The 19,226-nt window shown below is 44.8% G+C and overlaps 1 protein-coding gene across 4 annotated transcripts in view; it reads right to left on the reverse strand.

Annotated features, from left to right (window-relative positions):
* CTTN (cortactin) overlaps positions 1-8,026 on the reverse strand; it is a 46,234-nt gene extending 38,208 nt beyond the window's left edge. For 2 of the 4 annotated variants that reach the window (XM_054971272.1, XM_054971271.1), the window contains exons 1-3: positions 8,008-8,026; positions 935-1,018; positions 453-526 (exon numbers count right to left, since the gene is read on the reverse strand). In XM_054971272.1, coding sequence (XP_054827247.1) covers positions 453-526; positions 935-1,018 — 158 coding nt within the window. In that variant the 5' untranslated portion in view covers positions 8,008-8,026. The other 2 variants (XM_054971269.1, XM_054971270.1) reach the window with 2 other exon arrangements.
* Between the last annotated feature and the right edge of the window lie 11,200 nt (positions 8,027-19,226).

Raw genomic sequence — 19,226 nt, forward strand, 5'->3', positions numbered from 1 at the left:
TTGCAAAGTTAAGTTGAGAAAAAGCTCTAAAATTGCACTGTATTCCCCTGGTGGACCTGGGGGCACAATGTTATCTAGTTTGGCCCTTGCTGTCTAAAAAAACAGGGGCAGCCACAGACATCCACTCAGCTGGGGCACATATAAACAGGGACAGGGCGCATAACCATGATTAATAGACCAGGAACATGTGTGGTGAGATCAGATGCTCACAGATCTGTATGAACATTTCTTCTACTCTTAAAGAGATACAGTATGCACCTATGTTAACTGCAGTTAAAGTTAAATTGGTTCCTCACTTAACAAAGAACTCTTAACAAGTTTTCGATCTTGGTTAAAATACCAACCGATTACATGTATACTGCCCCTGTAAACTATTCCTCTAGAAAAATGATGTATAAAGCACTATAGAGCAACAAAATCACAGTTTTAAGACAATTAAAGAAGTAGTTTACTTGATGTGTTCCTGATGACCAGATCCTTGCACAGTTTTAGCACCCCAACGTTGTTCTTTTTCACTCACATCATTCTGTAAAGGACGTTGATAAAGATTACACAACAGCAACATGTTAACCACAATAGAGAGAGTAAAGAGGTCTTTAAAATCCCAATTGACTGCAGAATATTGATCAAGCATGTCTTAAATATTTATTTGCCTTGAGCTCATAAGTCCCCTTTTCTCTGCTACCACTGAATTTAACTAATTTCACATTCACATCACAACATTCAAGCAAGTCCCTTAGGTAAAAATGTCCAGCAGAGAGCTGAATTATCTATCTATTCATTCATTCTCCTTCTCATTCACTCACACACAGACACCCACATAGAGTCCCTCAAGCTTTGATTAAGCATTGCTCCCATTTGAATGCGTCAAGTCACTACTAGTTTTTACATGTCTCTGTAGCAATGTTAACAGTTTAAACAAAACAAACCATACCACAAAATCAGGATCTGTCTCCCAGTCATCAGCACCATCATCCTGGTTGACAGAGATGGTGTGGCCTGCAGTTGCTTTCCACATCTGAAATATGAGAAGCAGCCTTACATTAGATAGGAATTTGCATCTAGGGGTATGAGATCCAGGATTCGTGAACATGCAAAATATTGGATTTATGCCAATCTGGCATAATCCGGCTATGTCGGATCACTTCGCAGAGTCCCAAGTCAGATCCAGGGAGCTGAATTGTGACAGGCCAGATTATTCGGCTACATTGCCTATATAGAGAAAAAGCAGGCAGTCCGCAGAGCAGCCAGGGAATGAGCAAGAAGTGGGTGGTGTGAAGTGGAGGCAAGCTTCATGCCATGGCAGGAGAGTGGTGCGGGGCAGGCAGGGGACAGAACGCAGCAGGCAGAGTGAATGGATTCCCACCCTGCCCCTCCACTCCTGCCCAAGCTCAAAAAGAGCCCTTCAGACCACCTTTTAAACTTTGCAGCTCCAGCAAGCATCACCTCCCTCCCCTGTCTCACTTCAATTTGGGAGGATTCTCTGGTTTGGCACTGGGGTTCTCTGGTTTGATGTAAGTTTCCTTGCTGTAGTTTGGTTCTGCTGGGATTTGAGGGTTCAGCTTGCATTGGAAGTGGGACTTGCATTTGCAAATGGCTTTTCACCAGGGTTTGCTTGAGGTCTTTATTTGCCTCGACAGCCCTGGAAATGTTTCCCCCATAGGAAACAACAGAGAGTGGCTTGGGACACCTTGTTCAGGGGCCCACAGAAATGGACCTCATGGGCCAATCTTCCTGAAATTGGGGAAAGGGGATCTTTAGTGGACAGTCAGGGGTAGATTCCCTGAAAATTTGGTGGTTAGCTCAAAAAATGCAACCTCATGCCCCCTTCGCCAGATGGTTTTCCCCATAGGGAATCATGGCCAGATAAATTCAGGATTCTCTAACCAGATTAGAGAATCTGACTAGGGGTGTGCGATTCGGGTTTCAGATTTGGGTAAAGTACCCAAATGAGACGCGATTTGCAATGATTTAGGATTTCCAAATCAATTCGGAAACCCCGAATCAAAGTTTCCCAAAGCGATTCGTATCACTTCGGGAAACTTCAGGTCAAGGGATTTAAATGTCCCTTTCCATGCTGCTGCCAAGCAGCTGATCCAGCCAGCGAAGCAGCACAGAAAGGGGCATTTAAACCTGCAGATCAGCTGTTTGGCGGAGAGATCCCCACCAAGCAGCTGATCCGGGCCTTCCCCGCTGCCCAGCTGATTGCTGTGGCGCCAGCAGAGGAAGTGGCGGGAGCCCTGCAGGAGCTGGCTCCAGCCTTCCCCGCCACCCAGCTGGCCGCTAAGACAGCGGAGGAGGCGGTGGGGGCCCTGCAGGAGCCGGCTCCATGCTTCGCTGCTGTCCAGCTGGCCACTAAGGCGGCGGAGGAGGTGGCAGGGTCCCCACAGGAGCTGGCTCTGCGCTTCCCCGCCACCCAGTGGATCGGCCTCCCCTCTCCCTGCCGGCCAGGTAAGTGGGGTGGGTGGGGGCACCCACCCCACTGGGGCAAACCCATCCCCACTGTGGGTTTCTCCCATTCAGCACACTGAAAAGTTTGTCAGTAGTTTCACTGAAGTTAGATACCGCTAACAATGGCAGTAGTTATATCTTCAGCCTCCCCCTAATTATTGCAAGCTGAGTCCTCAGACTAATGTGATCAATTCAAGGTTTGTTTTTTCAAAAGTCTTTTTACTATTATTCAACAGTTAGAAATAGTCACTGGCATCATTTCAAAGGAAAGGAGGAAGTTCTTTCTGCTAAGAGTCAGCATGCATAAGCTTGGTTCATTCATTCAAAACACATTGCGAACCACAAAAGAGAAAACTGTTCAAAGAAGACTTCACACAAGCATTGCAGTTTAGCCAGCTCACGTTTGCACACTTTTCAGGTTGTTGTTTTTTTAATTAGTGTCTACCAGTATGAATTATGATTATGGAAAATGATCACTAAAACAGCTTGTTCAATGTATTTTTCATAAAATGGGCTTCATCCAAGACAGAAAGCTGTAATCATATCAACTCTGTATTGGATTCTTACTAATGCTATGTCTTTGTAAATTGCATTTATTTACCCTATGGCATTGTTTATTGAAATGTCCTTGATACTGACTGTTCTAATCTCACACTATGTAAGCCACCTTGAGTCTCAATGAGAAAGGCGAACCATAAATGGCATAAATAAATAAATGCCACATGGCTTATCTGGTGCATGTTCTTGCTCCCCCCCCCCCACCTGAGAGTTTGAAAGCCTTTATCTCCAGTGTCACTTCAGCTTCACAAACACCATATACCCTCCCCCCAAATCAGCGGACAACAACAAATGGCCTTGCCAATGGAAGATCCTAAGTAAAAGATTAGAGCTGCCATGCTAGAAACCTTTTAGCCTCTTTTCAGACTTGTTCTGAAGAGATATTACATTTTTCATTCCAGCTGTAACCTTTCTAGTTTTCCACAGGGCATGGCTAGCAGCAGAGCAGATTTACATTTCCAGTACAGTTTGCTGTTCTGGCTGATTTCTTTCAGACTAGGCAGGAGAGAAACATTATCCATGCCATATCCATGAGTCATTGACTCACACAGCAATTTCTGGAAAAAGAGAGAAAGAAAGGCAGCTCGAGACCTCTGGCTACTTTTTTCTACTGATTCAGCAGAAACCACAGAATTTTTGATTTCAGCCATTATCTTCTCTTCTTAAGAACAGAAGATGGTGCATAGTGTGTATAGTGTTTTTCATGCAGCCAGCACAATAGATGGTGTTGCAAAATCCACCTACAATTATTTCACACTATCCATCCACAGCTCATAGGAATTCCTACAGGTTTGCGCTAGGAAAGGGAAGGAAAGTGGTTGCCTTCATACAGAAACCCCACTCCCCAAGGGAGCCAAGTACAAACTTTATAAACAACAGCGATATTTGGGACTGTACATTTCATTGCAAGATTGCTACAGAAGCACTCATACTTCATTTGGGTTTGAAAATTCCCAGAGATGGATGTTTTAATTACAATGCTGGCAGTTTTGTTTAAGTCAGCCCTGCTTATGTGCCTTTAACAGCAGTTTGACATGGCAGAAGTTATGCCAGTGAAGCTTTACCCATGCCAGAAACAGCTTCACTTCCTCATTCTTATGCATCAGGCTGCTACTGAAGGCAAGATAACAAAAAATCTGAGCAGCAGCAATTAAGTCACTTCAGAGTATTCTGTTCATTTTATACAGACGGATGAAACACTGGGTAATTAGCAAGGGGTTGGATCCCATAGATGCAACCAAAAGGCACCCATAGTCCTGGACATTTCCTCCAACAGCATCCAAGACCCCTGAAAAGATGATGTTCAGAATCACCAGAACACTGTGGACAGATTGCCAAAAAAAAGACCAAGAAGAAGGGAAAATCAGACAACACTGCCCCTACTTCTCTTATTTCTTTGAATTATTTATAGTCCTCCTTTCTAATTGGGACTCCATGTAGACAGATGCATCTTCAGAAAGAAAATGGGACAACGGAGGAACAATGGCACCCAACTGTCCCTCTTCACAGCAGTCCCATGTGCTCCACTGCGAGCATCAGCTATTTAGAGGTCTCAGGAGACTGCTGGAAGAAGAGTATCCTAGCTCTTAGGGTTCATAAGATCCAACCTATGCCCTTTCATCACACAATGATACATTAAACCATGGCTTGTGTGCTCTGCTCTTGCACACATGCACGCCTATGCACACACCTCCTTCTGATTGGGAGATAATTATGATTAGTGTTACATCTGCACTGACATTTTCAATTAGCCCAAATCAGTTTCCAACCCACTTTGGATGATAATTTCATACTCTGACACAGCATTACAATAAATAAATACACTAGTGCAGACATAATGCTAACCAGATTTACTTCCTCAGTTGGAAGGAGAATGGCGATGAAAAGGATAATGAAATACAAGTCCACAGGGCACTTCCAGTTACTAAAGCATGGTTTGATAGTTGGGCGGCATTATGTCAGCACCAGACCAGTGAGTAACTAATGTTAATATCCAAGAAAGAAGTGCTGGCTTGGGCCCACAATGTCCTAAATGTCTGAGTCTTTCCCATAAAAGCCTGCCCACAAACTGACCATTAGCAAAGACCCCTTCTTTGATTTCTCCTGGTGCTCTGCCTTACTATTTACTAGTGACCCAATAATGGCTGTTCTATTTCTATCTGCCTTTGGCAAAACCTAGTGTTTGTGTTCATCTAGGTTTTACTGTTTACGTTGACAATGCTATCAATTTTAGTGAAAATAATTAATTATTGTTTTTATTTTTTCTGAAAGCTGCACTGGGAAATTATGTGGAAAAGCAGGCCTCAAAAACATACACTCACAAACATATAATATGCCAATGAAGAGTCATCTGAAGATAACCTAACCTTCCATATAAAGATCAGATGGAAATAACTACAAGGAGACAGGGAGAGGAAGAGAATAGCTGCAGTGAGCAATTTTGGGATGAGGAAGTGAATTCATAAGTTATACTGGTCGTGGAAGAATAAGCACAAATAAACTTTGTACAGATCTACAGCCAGTTATAAACAGCCCTTTCTCCAAGAAGTCAAGACAACAGCCATTTCAGAAATAAACACTTTCCTTCAGAAATTTTACCCAAGTTACAGCCAATTTCAAGTCTTAGGGCCAAGCTACACATGACGAATGACACTTGAACGGCAAGTGGATTGAGTGGAGGGCAAGTGAACAGGGAGAAATACACTTGCCATTCAAGTGTCATTCGTCATGTGTAGCTTGGCCCTTAGACAATTCATTGCTAAACAGCATCCACTTCTGCAACACGATTCCTGACTGGACTCCAAGGCTGGTCCTCTCATTTATAGAGGATCAGGTTTGACACACATCATCCTTGCATCTACATTCACACAAGTAACAAAATGTGATCCAGTAGCTTGAACTGAAGATTTATATTTTGCCATTATCTATGACATAAAACATGCTTTAAAAGCTTGACTGGTATCACAAAAGTTCCCTTCGCTGACATCAACAGCTTTCCTGCTGTGTTCTTTGAATGTAGACACAACGGTGCCACTAATATATGCACAAGACACCCTAACACATCGCAACAATTATCTCTTGAGTTCTAAACCAACTCTTGCTTCACATCTCTCACTACTAATAATTCATTTTCAGCTTCAATAGAATTTCCTACCACTGTGTTGTCATAGGATGCCTTCAGAGCACACAGCTAAGAAACAGAGGGAGTCAATCACAAAGACAGACTCTTGAGGGTCCTTTGGCAGCAACCACAGGCTGCCAACTAACTTTAAGGGTGCGACACACACACACACACACACACACGCACGCACGCGCACACGCTCGCCCATCACAACCTAGGGAGGCGTCTCAGTAACGAAGCTGTCCATATCCCTTAAAGAGGCAATCGCACGCACGCGGCACTTTTCTACTAGTCCCGGCTAATCCATTCTCCCTCTCCAATCACTAGATTCGCTAGAATGTTCACTCCAGCACCTGCCCCGAATGGCTGCTGAAGGGGTCGCGATGCACGGGAACGCAGGACTGCGGGGCAGATCGCCTCCTCCTGAAGCGGGCATCCTAGACAAGGAAGGAAGGACAACTCGAGTCCTTTGACCTACTGCCGCGTTACTAGGAGAACAAAGAGCAGTCAAATGAGAGGGAGTCAGTCTATCCCAGCCCTCATCGGGTTTGCTGGGGTCCAAGGCGCCCACTCCCAGCCCCCCCGCCCTTCCGCTGCCGACGCCCTCAAGGCGTCGCCCCAGCCGGGTGCGCCAGCCTGACGACTGAAGGAACTGGCATCAAAGCCGGGGCAGCCTCCCTCCGGCCCGCCTGCGCTCTTCCGCAGAAAGCCGCGACTCTCGCAGCTCCGCCGGCGAAAAGGGCCACGCGAGCACCCCGACCTGCAAGGAAGCCGAGGCTCAAGCAGCTTGCCTCCCGGCCGGGCGCCACAGCAGCCGCGCTCCTGCCACTTACTTTGCTCCCTCCCAGCCCTCTTCCCGGCTGCCCAGGCGGCTCCCCTTCCCTTCGCGACGCAGCGCCTGCTTCTGCTGCAATTTCCGCCTCTCCCAGGCTCCCATTTCCTGTTTTTGATCGCGGCGCGTCATCAGGTGGGATATGGCTAGGGCGAGCTGCTAACCGCAGGCACTGCCGCTCCTGCGCGGCGTCGGAGAGAGGTTGGGACCTTGCGCCACAAACTGGCCCAGGAACCTGCGGGGTTGGCACATTCTTGTCCCGGTGCAAAAGTGCTCGGCCGTTTCGGCTACACCTTCGTGCGCCTGCTCGGGCGATGCGCGGATTCAAGGGATACCGCTCAGCTAGAATGACGCTCTTCGAACTGCCTTTCTGGCCGAACGGCATCCAGTCATCCCTTTTCTCTGTGCGCAACTTAAAAACCCGTTTCTTTAGTGAGGAGGCGAAGCTGTTCAGCCCTTCAGCTCTTTGTCGTTTCTGTTCGGGCACATCGAATAGAGCCGTCATGAATGAGCAGAAAGGACTAGGTGAATTCACCGCTTCTGCCAACGCTCGAAGAAGGGTCGCCTCTCTTTTCTGCCTTGGACTCCTGTCTATCCTGATTGCCCGAGCCGGAAAGAAGTCTGATTAACGCTGTGAACCCACGTGTCAGAAATAAAGTGTTGGTTCTAGCACTTTAAAAATTGGATATTTGCTTCATAGAATCATAAGAGTTGGAAGGGGCCATACAGACCATCTAGTCCAGTGATGATGAACCTTTTTGAGCCCAAGTGCCCAAACTGCAACACAAAACCAACTTACTTATTTCAAAGTGCCAGCACTGCAATTAAACCTGAATACTGAGGTTTTAGTTAAGAGAAAACAACTCATACAGTTGTCCCAACTAATTAACATCTCTCACTCACTCACTCAGGCCCCACAAATGAAAGTAAAGCAAGTTAAATCAAAGCAGTTTGCTCTTCTTTAGACCAGCAGCCCTGCTTGCAAGCACTCTCTCTCTCAAGAGCCACAACTGAAAGTAAAGCAAGTTAAATCAAAGCAGCTTACTCTTCTTTAGAAAGCCAGCCCCAGCAGCCTCTCTGCTGCCTCCACTTCCTGCTGCCAAAGAGATGGGCAGCAGGGAGGCAGCCTTGAGGAAAAGGAATCGTGGGCAGGGCGAAAACCCATGTGATCTCTGCTCAGAGCTACTGGAACGTTGCAGGCATTCCCCCTCCAAACGAGCCCTGGACCTAGCAATCGGCGACTTGGCTTGCCTGCCCACAGAGAGGGATCTGCGTGCCAGCTGTGGCACGTGTGCCATAGGTTCGCCATCACTGATCTAGTCCAACCCCTGCCCAGTGCAGGATCAGCCTAAAGCATCTCTGACAAATATTCATCCAGCCTTTTCTTGAAAACTGCCAGTGAGGGGGAGCTCACCACCTCCCTCGGCAGCTGATTCCACTTTTGAACTACTCTTGACCGTGAAAAAGTTTTTCCTAATATCTAGCCAGTACCTTTCTGCATGTAATTTAAGCCCATTGCTTCGGTTCCTACCCTCTGCTGCCAACTGGAACAGCTCCTTGCCCTCCACCAAATGACAGCCTTTCAAATATTTAAAGAGAGCAATCATGTCCCCCCCCTCAATCTCCTCCAAACTAAACATTCCCAAGGCCCTCAGCCTTTCCTCGTAGGGCTCAGTCTCCAGACCCCTGATCATCCTCGTCGCTCTCCTCTGCACCCTCTCGATTTTGTCCACATCCTTTTTGAAGTGAGGCCTCCAGAACTGCACACAATACTCCAGGTGTGGCCTGACCAAGGCAGTATAGAGAGGGGCTATGACCTCCTGCGATTTCAACGCTATGGCCCCCTGGATACAATCCAAGATTGAATTAACCTTTTGTGCCACCGCATCACACTGACTGCTCATATTTAGTTTACAGTCCACTCTTACCCCAAGATCCCTTTCACATATACTACTGCCCAGAAGTGTCTCCCCCATCCAGTATTTGTGCTTCCCATTTTTGTGGCCCAGATGTAATATTGTGCACTTGTCTTTGTTGAATTGTATCCTATTCACAGCTGCCCACTTCTCCAGAGTATTCAGGTCTTGTTGAATTTTAATTCTATCTTCTTGGGTGTTTGCTACTCCTCTCAATTTGGTATCATCAGCAAATTTAATGAACAGCCCTTCCACTCCTTCATCCAGATCATTGATAAAAATATTGAAAAGTACCGGGCCCAAAACCGAGCCCTGCGGCACCCCACTGGACACCTCCCTCCAATCTGATGAAACACTGTTGACCACCACTCTTTGGGTGCGGTCCTCTAACCAGTTCCCTGTCCACCAAACTGTCCTATAGTCCAGTCCACAGTCTTCCAGTTTGCCCATCAGAATGTCATGGGGGACCTTATCAAAAGCTTAACTGAAATCCAGATAAATCACGTCAACAGAGTTCCCCCAATCCAGTAAGCTGGTCACTCGATCGAAGAAGAAAACCAGGTTGGTCTGGCAAGATCTGTTAGGGACAAAACCATGCTGACTTCCCCGGATCACTGAGCGGTCCTTCAGATGCTTACAGATTGATCCCTTTAAAATCTGTTCTAATATCTTCCTAGGAACAGACGTCAGACTGACTGGCCTGTAGTTTCCCGGGTCATCCTTCTTCCTTTTCTTAAAGATTGGGGTAACATTAGCTGAGCTGAGCTCTGATGCAGACGCCCCAACGCTGAGTGAGTGGCAGAGCCTAGCCTGACGCAAATGACCCAATGCAGAGCTGGGTGGCTGACCTGAGCTGAGCTAGATGCTAGGCTGAGCTGAGCAGCCGAGCCGAGCCCAACACCGATGCCTCAACAAAGAGCCAAACCGAGCCAAGTGGCAGTGCAGCCGCCCATTCAGTCGCCACCAGCTACTCAATTGCCTGGACACTGGGAGGCATGAGGTCCTCCCAGGCAGTTCTGGAGGTTTGGGAGCTGGTGTGTGGAGGAGCCAGAGGATGGTGCCTGGGAGAGGCACCTTGGGTGTTCGGCAAGGTGGAGCGGAGGAGAGAGAGTATGCTGCTTCAGCTGCTGGAACTGGGCCGCAAACTCGACTGGAAGTGAGGACAGTAAGAGAAGATTTGGGGAGAGCAGTTCGGGATACGTGCTGGGCTCATGCAGTGGGCATGGTGCATTTCTGTGCCTTGCCTGCCTCCCATTTGGGAAGCTGGAATATCTCTGTATCGACTTGGAGACAGGTGGCCTGAGAAACTATCGGAGGCTGACTTGGGAAATCAAGCTGTTTCATCGCGCTGGATGGCCAAGAGCTGGAACTGTGGGTTGTTCTCCAAACTGGCTGAGAGGTCGTGGATTTATTATTGGCTGCAGTTTGGAAATCTTCTGGGATCATTTGGAATTCTTGTACTGGGGGTTGACTTACTTAATTGTATGTGGATGTGAACCAGTTGAAAGGGGTGATGTAATTGAACTGGGACTGTTATGTTACACCCAATAAATATGATTGGGGTTATGGGGTAATTTTATGAGTATACTGAAACTTATACTGGTGTAAAGTGAGGGTAGCTGAGTTATCTTGTGTTGTATTGGTGTGGGTTATGTTATGGGGTGGAGGTTGGGGGGGGAGTTGTGAGGGAGGAGACCAGAGTGGAGCTTGGAATCCCAGTGCTCTGGGGTTGAGAGAGTTATGGTGGTGGGACGTGGTTTTGGAACGGAAGGCCATGGAGACGTGGTAGGGCTCAGTGTATTTCCAATCTGTGTCCCATCCCGAGGCATGCTGGTTGTGGGGCTAGGAGGATGAATTGCCTCCCTACAGCACTGTTGTTGTATAATGCCAGGTCCATTAACAATAAGACCAAAATGCTGAAGGATTTTTTTTGCAGTAGACTATGAATTGTTGATCCACTGCCTTGCCAACGTGGGGATTTGAGGGACTGCCTTGCAGTGGCTTGTCTCCTTTCTCCACGGTCAAGGACAGAGGGTGGCACTTGGAGAGAGGTTCTCAGCACGCCATCCATTGGTGTGCAGCATCCCACAGGAGGTGATACTCGCCCCTTTGCTGTTCAACCATTACATGTGCCTCCTCATCCTGCTGGTATGGAGTTTCGGACTGGGCTGTCACCAGTATATGGATGACACCCAGTTGTATCTGTTGATGGGTGGATGGCCTGACTCTGCTCCTGATGCCCTAATTAGAGCTTTAGAGGCTGTGTCTGGATGGGTGAAGCAGAGCAGACTGAAATTGAACCCTACAAAGAAAGAGGTCCTGTACTTGGGTCGTGGGACGATAGATGTGGGAATCCAGCTCCCGGCCTTTGATGGGGCACCACTTGTGCCCATTTCATCGGTTAGGAGTCTTGGAGTGATGCTGGACTCCTCTTTATCAACGGAGGACCAGATTGTGGCAGTTGCCCGGTCTGCCTTTTTCCATCTTTGGCAAGCCAGGCACTTTGCTCCCTCTCAACCCATGACCTAATGACAGTGATCCATGCAATGGTTACCTCCAGATTGGATTACTGTAACTTGCTCTACACAGGGCTTTCCTTGGGTCTGACCTGGAAATTGCAGCAGGTCCAGAATGCTGCTGCACGTGTCCTGACAGGCACCCCTGTAACTCCAATCCTGCAGCAACTACACTGGCTCCCTGTGAAGTTCCGGATCAGGTTCAAGGTTTTGGTTTTAACCTATAAAGCCCTAAACAGACTGGGACCAGCATACCTGAGGGACTGCCTCTCCCCTTATGTACCCTGGAGAGCACTTAGATCTGCAGGTAAACACCTATTGGTGGTCCCAGGCCCCAAGGAGGCTTGACTGGCCTCGACCAGGGCCAGGGCATTCTCCATTCTGGTCTTGATCTGGTGGATCTCTGTCAGAAGATACTTGGGCCTGCCAAGATCTTTTATCTTTTTGGCAGGCCTGCAAGACAAAGTTGTTTTGCCAGGCATATGGTTGAGGCCAGCATGGGATCCACCTAATCCGCCTCCCTGCCAGTCTCCTACTAGTGTGTGTGGGGGGGTATATGGTCATCTGCCCCTCATGGACAAGTAGTTATAGAATACCAGCCCACACTTCCACCTTTCTTATATGGTGTGCAGGAAAGGTGAAGTGGGCCCATTTGGTATACTGGAATTTATGTTTGTTGAGCCTGATTATAGGCTGTATATCCATAGACGTGTGATTTTAGTGTTTTTATCTTTTGTATTCTTTATTGCTGTAACCTACCCTGAGCCCGCTTGTGGGGAGGGCGGGCTATAAATTTAATAAATAAATAAATAAATAATAATAATAATTCTGTAAAATGGTATCGACAGTCAAACCTATGGCTGCCGTAACATAGTTACGGCCTTAGATCACCAGGGTATGCCCTGGCTGAACTGAGAGAGATGATCTGAGACTTAGAGAGTAATCCTAAGCAGGTCTGCTTGGAAGTAAGTCCTATGTTATTCAATGGAGCTTATTTCCAGGAAGGTGTCTTCAGGATTGCAGCCTGAGTGTTAGAAACTCTTGAAAATATAGTCCTGGTGGATATCAGTATCCCAAGGAGAGAAAGCCCTCATGATCTCTGTTGGTGGGAAGGGTGCATTAGTGCAATGTGTACGAGTGCATCTTCCCCCCCGCCCATCAGTACCTGGGAAATGGCACTGTGTCCCTGCCAATCAGGTCCTCACAGATTTGGAAACTTTTGAAAGAGGGGATGCACGGACTTCAATCATAGGCTGCAATTCTAAAGACATTTCCCTGGGAGTATGCACTCTTGAAAAACATGGGACATATCTGAGCAGAACTGTTTAGGATTGCTTCCATAGTCTTTCAGGCCTCTCTGTTTTTCTGAATCAAATGGAAAACGTACCTACTCCACCCTTTCAAAACAATCCTGACTGCCCCCACAGCAAAAGGAGAATGGGGAAAACATAAGGTGCGTTTAGGTTGAAGAGGGGAATTCAATCATTCTGCCTGCCTGAGAAATACCAGGTCCCCTGAGCTTGAAAAGGGGGGGGAAGAGTTGGGGGTGCATACCTGGAGGGCTCACCTCATGCGCATGCTCTGGAGCACTTCTTTGTCACGCCAGGAATGACATCATTCCCAGTGCAACATGAACGTGACAAGGAAGCAACAGCTCCAAAACACTAGATTAGGAGCTGATTTTTATCAAATTGGCCTGTATCCATCACTTCCTCATGTCTGGAATGCCAGTAGAGGTGCTGTACAGGGCTCGCAGGCCTGTTCCCATGCCTTTCCACCCTACCAGCCAGGTGAGAAGTGGCATGGGCGGAGGCTGGGAGCGGGGGATCCCCTACCTCCAACAGAGGAATGGGAACCCTAGCCTTCCTGCTTGCACTTGGATGTTGGAGAAGAAGGGCAGTGAGAGTGCCCCATTTTGCAGTAGAATGTTGAGCGTCAAAAGGAAGGATTTGGATTCGCCCCTTATTGTGGGAACAAAACTACAACGCACAAAGAAACGTAACAGCAACAGGCAACAGAAGAATGCAAAACTAATAATTTATTGGCAGTATGTGGTGGTGGAGAGTGCTATCAAGTCATAGCTGACATGGTGACTCATAGTGGGGTTTTTAAGGCAAGAGACTAACAGGGGTGGTTTGCCATTGCCTTCCTCTATAGCCCTGGTCTTAATTGGAGGTCTCCCATCCAATTACTAACCAAGTCAATCCTGCTTAGCTTCTGAGATCTGACGAGATCAGGCAGTATAGAAAAAGAAAAAAGTGACCATGAAGCAGGATTTTTTAAAATGTTGTTGCACTGCACTGGTTGGAGCACTCTCCTGCTTGGGAGCCACCCTGCCACCACTGCCCCACCTGATGATACTCACTTCTACAGGTCCTTTGTTGTATGTGTGCATTATTGAGCTTGAGGAAAAACTCAAGTGGATAAATGGTTTAGACTAGGAGGGAGACTAATGGTTGATGCAGTTTTTGGTTAAACATTAAAACAGCTGCCCCAGAGCCTCAATTCCCCACTCTCATTGAAAAGAACAGTGTGTGCATGTGCAGCTGTCCAACACTTGCCGTGATGCCTTTCCCAAGCATTCTTTGGGGTCTGTAGACAATGAACCCCATTGAGTGTGCTCAAACTTGATGGGTCAATGCTTTAGAGGAAGGACTGTGTTCTGTGTGATTTTGATGCCATTAACTGCAAAAACAGCTTCCCCAAAGAGCCTTGAAGCCCTCATTGTAATTCATGATAACAAAAAAACCAAACAGATTTGAACCAAACCAGCCTTGCCTCAGAAAAAAAATGAACAGTGCATAGTTGATTTGGAACTCCCATATTTGAAACTGAATTTTTTTCAATGCACACCCTTAGAAATAACCTAAGATACGATTGGATTCTCTAATATCCTGAAATCTGATGTGTTTGAACATGGATTCGACTGACTAAAGACCCAGATACCTCCTCCCATTATCTCACAGATGCTTTGCCCTGTTTCTTAAGGAAATGTTTTCTGAATCAAGTTGGGAAACATCTAGTACATCACTGGTAGAATACTTATGCAGTGTCACGGAACATGCCATAGAACCCATTTGAAGTAGATGAAGCATTCTTCATCATAACTATCAAGTAAGCCAAATTTCATCAAAATGTAAGATTTAATATGAATAGAAGTTTATTGAACCCAAAACGAGGACCTCTATTTTTGTCAGATTCTTTAGCAATTAAATTTCCCTCATCCATTCTGACCTAGATGTCTCTTTAGTTATATATCCCTTACCAGAAGTTCTGGAAGCAACTGTTTATCAATGTATGGATTGATCTTCCTCACTGAAGTGGATAGCTCCAGGGGTTGTAAAGGCCACTACATGTAAACTTGATCCTTGCTCATCATGGTTGATTAAAAGCAACTATGAGATCATACCTCCTCTTCTAATCAGAACAGTCAACAGCTTTTTGATACAATTACCAAAAGAACTAAAGGAGGTAGTAGTTCAACTGTTACTCATAAAAATCTTCTCTGACCAGGCAGATCTGGTAAATTATAGGCTAACAACAACAACAACATTTTATTTATATACAGCCCTTCAAGACAACTTAATGCCACACTCAGAGCAGTTTACAAGTGTATTATCATCCTCACAACAATTACCTTGTTAGGTAAGTGGGGCTGAGAGAGCTCTGGAGAGCTGTGACTGACCCAAGGTCACCCAGCTGGTTTTAAGTGGAGGAGTGGGGAATCAAACCCAGTTATCCGGATTAGAGTCCTGCTGCTGTTAACCACTACATTAGCAAAATAACTGAGCAGGTATTGCCGGAGCAACTCCCATGGTACTCTTCAGCCTGGTTAGACAGAGATGGAATCAGTTATCTGATCTGTGGCAAGAACTAGACAAGGGCAATGAGTCCTTGCTAATGTTGTTGAGGCACTTATGACTCTTCCTCGTAATTTTTGTGGTATCATTGTGCATGATTACAGTTTTAACTTGTAAGTTACCTCAAATAAAGAAGGCAGGTTATGCATTTTCTAATAGATAAATAAAATTAATGTTTCTCATCTTCTGTAATATGAAGTATTTTGAGGTATTTTTCCTTATTCAAATGTTAATTTTAAAATAATTCTAAGCAAAATTGTTCTGTCATGATTACATACTAATACAATTAATTTAATCTGAATATAATCTTTGTTTCTCAAGATATCCTTAGATCCAGCTGTAGGAATCTTGGAGTCATTATTAAAATAACTGCTGTTTAAAGAGAGGCATCCGTTCTGTTCGCGTTGCTTTGTGCTGAGGTTTATTGGGACTTGTCAGTGTCTCCCCTGTCCCAGCCACCAGTTTTATGACTGCAACAACTAGTTTCCTCAATTGATATTTCCCCCTTTGCACTCAGCGCTGATGTATATGGCAGCCTTGTTTTTATTTTATTTGTGTAATTTATAGCCCACCTTTCTCACTGAGGCTCATGGTGGATTACACAGTGTAATTCAATATAATCAACAGCTGGGGCATTCAATAAACAACACAACAGGGTATGTATTACTGGAATTTGAAAAAAAGCAGAAATCTGATTCAGAGCTTCCTTCTGAAAAGGGAAGCTTTGACTCCCAAAGCTTATACCCTGAAAATCTTGATGGCCTCTAAGGACTCAAATCCTGCTGTTATACCTTCAGACCAACATAGCTACCTCTGGGACATGGGATCTTGCATGACATCTGCCATACAGACTTTTATAAAATCCCTGTTCAGGAGTCTTGTACTGCCTTTCTTCAACTGTCTGCAGTTTCCTTTGCCTGATTTTTACCTCTGAACACAGAGTTCCACAGCTGACCCATCATCCTGCCAGCTACACAGGAAAGCCAGGCCCCACAGGGAGATTGGCAACCCTAGAGGGGCAGACTGGGAGTTGTATTTATACCTCAGGACACATTCAATGACTGGGAGTCATTGAATGTGTCCTGAGGTACTGCATGTGTCCTGCATACTGTTTAGAATGTTGGGATGATGACCAATCAAGGCCGCAAATGCAAATTTCCTCAGGGAGGCTGAGTTGGCAGTTGGCGGGGGGGGGGGTGAGCAGCCTCCCAGCCACACAGGGAAGCTGTATCCCTATGGGAAAACACATTTTATGCCTTTTTACCCCCTTAGGGGGCGAATTTCTTAAAATCCCTTCTTAGTGAGCCTCTACATCACAAAAGGAACATTCTCCCCAAATTTCACATTTCTAGGTCCAGGGGTTTGGGCTGGGCATTGATGAGTCAGTCAGGATACCTATATACAGATTCACCAAACATAAAAGAAATTGAAAAAATATCTAAAGAATATAGGCAAACAATGGAAAATCCTATTACTATACAAGAAGTGAAGGACGCAATACAAAATCTGAAGGACAATAAAGTGGCAGGACCTGATGGTTTCCCCTCGGAGTTTTATAAAAGATATCCAGATATTCTAGCCAAACCTATTGGCGAAGTATGTAACAGCATTTTAGAGACAGGCACTTTACCAAAATTGGCATCTGCAGCTACAATAATAATAATACCAAAACAAGGCAAAGATTGAACAAAACCGGGATCATATAGACCGATATCGCTTTTGAATGTAGACTATAAAATATTCACATCAATTTTAGCTAAACACCTTAACTTATTTATAGAGAACTATATAAAGCAAGATCAAGTAGGATTTATACCCAAAAAAGACCTTACAGATAATCTTTATAAAACACTAAATATATCACACTAAAAACGGAAGCTCTCATTCTTTCCTTAGATGTGGAAAAGGCATTTGATTAAGTAGAAATACCTTATTTAAAAACATTACTACAAAACATGAATTTTGGCAACAAATTTTTGAGGGCAATAGATTCTATATGTTCCCAACCATGTGCTAAAATAAGTATGAATGGAGTTACATCAGATATTTTTAATCTTACTAGAGGAACAAGACAAGGTTGCCCATTATCACCAATCTTATTTGTGTTGGCTTTAGAGCCTCTAGCTGAATTAGTTTGGCAAAACAAAAAAATCAGAGGTATAACAATTGGCAATAACACTTATACAATATGTCTGTTCACAGATGATATGCTACTGTATATATCACATTCACTAACATCTCTAACAGAACTACAAAAAACATTGACTTCATTTGGGCAGATAGCAGGGCTAAAAATAAATCACTCAAAATCGCAAATTCTATCATTAAACATTAATAATCAGGAGGAAGTGCCACATCACAAATACCTTATTTGGAGACGCTTATTTCAAATAATTTAGATAGACTAAGAATTAATCATCTTCAAAAATCAAGGAAATAAAATCAGATATAGATAGATGGAACAAGCTTAATCTAGCTTGGTATGAAAGATGTCATATAATAAAATCCTTTATACTTCCTAAACTAATTTTTTTGTTTAGAACACTCCCCATTGACATTCCTATAAATCTCCTTAAAAATGGCAATCAATTGTAAATAGCTTTTTATAGCAATATAAACAACCAAGAATATTTTCTATGATCAGCTATCCGGACATCCAGTTATATAATGATATCTAATGTAGTGCATATATTACAAACCAAAGCTAAACCTGACTGGATAAACATGCTGCAACCACTTTGGCTTCTGAAAACACTACAAGAAGTAATATGGTTTAAAAATACATGCAGACCTAAGGAGTGCAAAAATAATTTCATTGTTAGCAATATCATCAAAATATGGGATAAATATAAACAAAAGTTGTTGCCAACTATATCATGATACTCCTTGTTAACCATGTATGAGAACTTCCCAGTAAATCATATAACCAGTAACATAACAAAAGATTTATAGCTAAATGATATGGCTTCAGAGAAAGGTATTATTGAAAAATCTAAACTAGAAGCTAAATCACAACAAACAATTCCGTGGTATGTGTATCTGCAAATAAGGTATTTCATGAATCAGATTAAAATAAAAGATATAATGAAAGAACCAAAGACAAAATTTGACGAAAGAAAGGTTTAATAGCAAAAATATACAATATACCCATGCAAATAAATAGAAAAAGTAACACGTCTTTGCATACAAAATGGCAGCAGGATTGCAACACATTAATATCTGCAGCAGCATTGCAACACATTAATATCTGCAAAAGAATGGGGAAAAGTTTGGTCATCAAGATTAATTAATTCCCCAGTTATTAATACAAATGTACAAACATATAATTCACTATTGGTACCTTACCCCACAGAAAATATCTAAAATAACTTCAAACAACTTGGTACTATGCTGGAAAAAACTTGGCAAAACAGGAACATACGCATGCTGCTGGCAGCAATGTATTTATACAGAATCATTTTGGAAACAAATAGGACAACATATTACTTCAATAACGAATTATGAAATGCCGTTTAAGCCAAAATGTATCTTTTTGGCTATATGGCGAGAGTACTCACTAGCACAAATAATACAAGACTTGATCTCATCACTTGGGCAGCTCAATCCTAAAGGGGGGAGTGCATAGGGAGAGAACTGAGGCTTGCGGGGGCATAAATGGCTCTTATGTTGACGTAAACCCCTCTCTGCTGGCACCCGCCCGAGGTGCATTACTGCAGATGGGTTGCTGCCGGCCAGCATGCTTGGCAACCAGGCGGAGGCACAAGTATGGTGCAAGTCCCCATGCCGGTGTGGAAGGGGGCAGGGCGAGGGGCAGGGGGCGAGTTAGTTCGCTTCCAAAGCCACTCCAGGCACAGGAACACCCCCTGCAGTGGCGGAAAGTTACGCCACAAAAAAAGCAGGCGTAGCCCACAGGTGCCCATTGAACAGGGAAACAGCGTGGACTGACAGCTCCTCCCGGCGCCAAGTCCCACC

This window comes from Eublepharis macularius, chromosome 2 (assembly GCF_028583425.1).
Source record: "Eublepharis macularius isolate TG4126 chromosome 2, MPM_Emac_v1.0, whole genome shotgun sequence".
Classification (NCBI taxonomy): domain Eukaryota; kingdom Metazoa; phylum Chordata; class Lepidosauria; order Squamata; family Eublepharidae; genus Eublepharis; species Eublepharis macularius.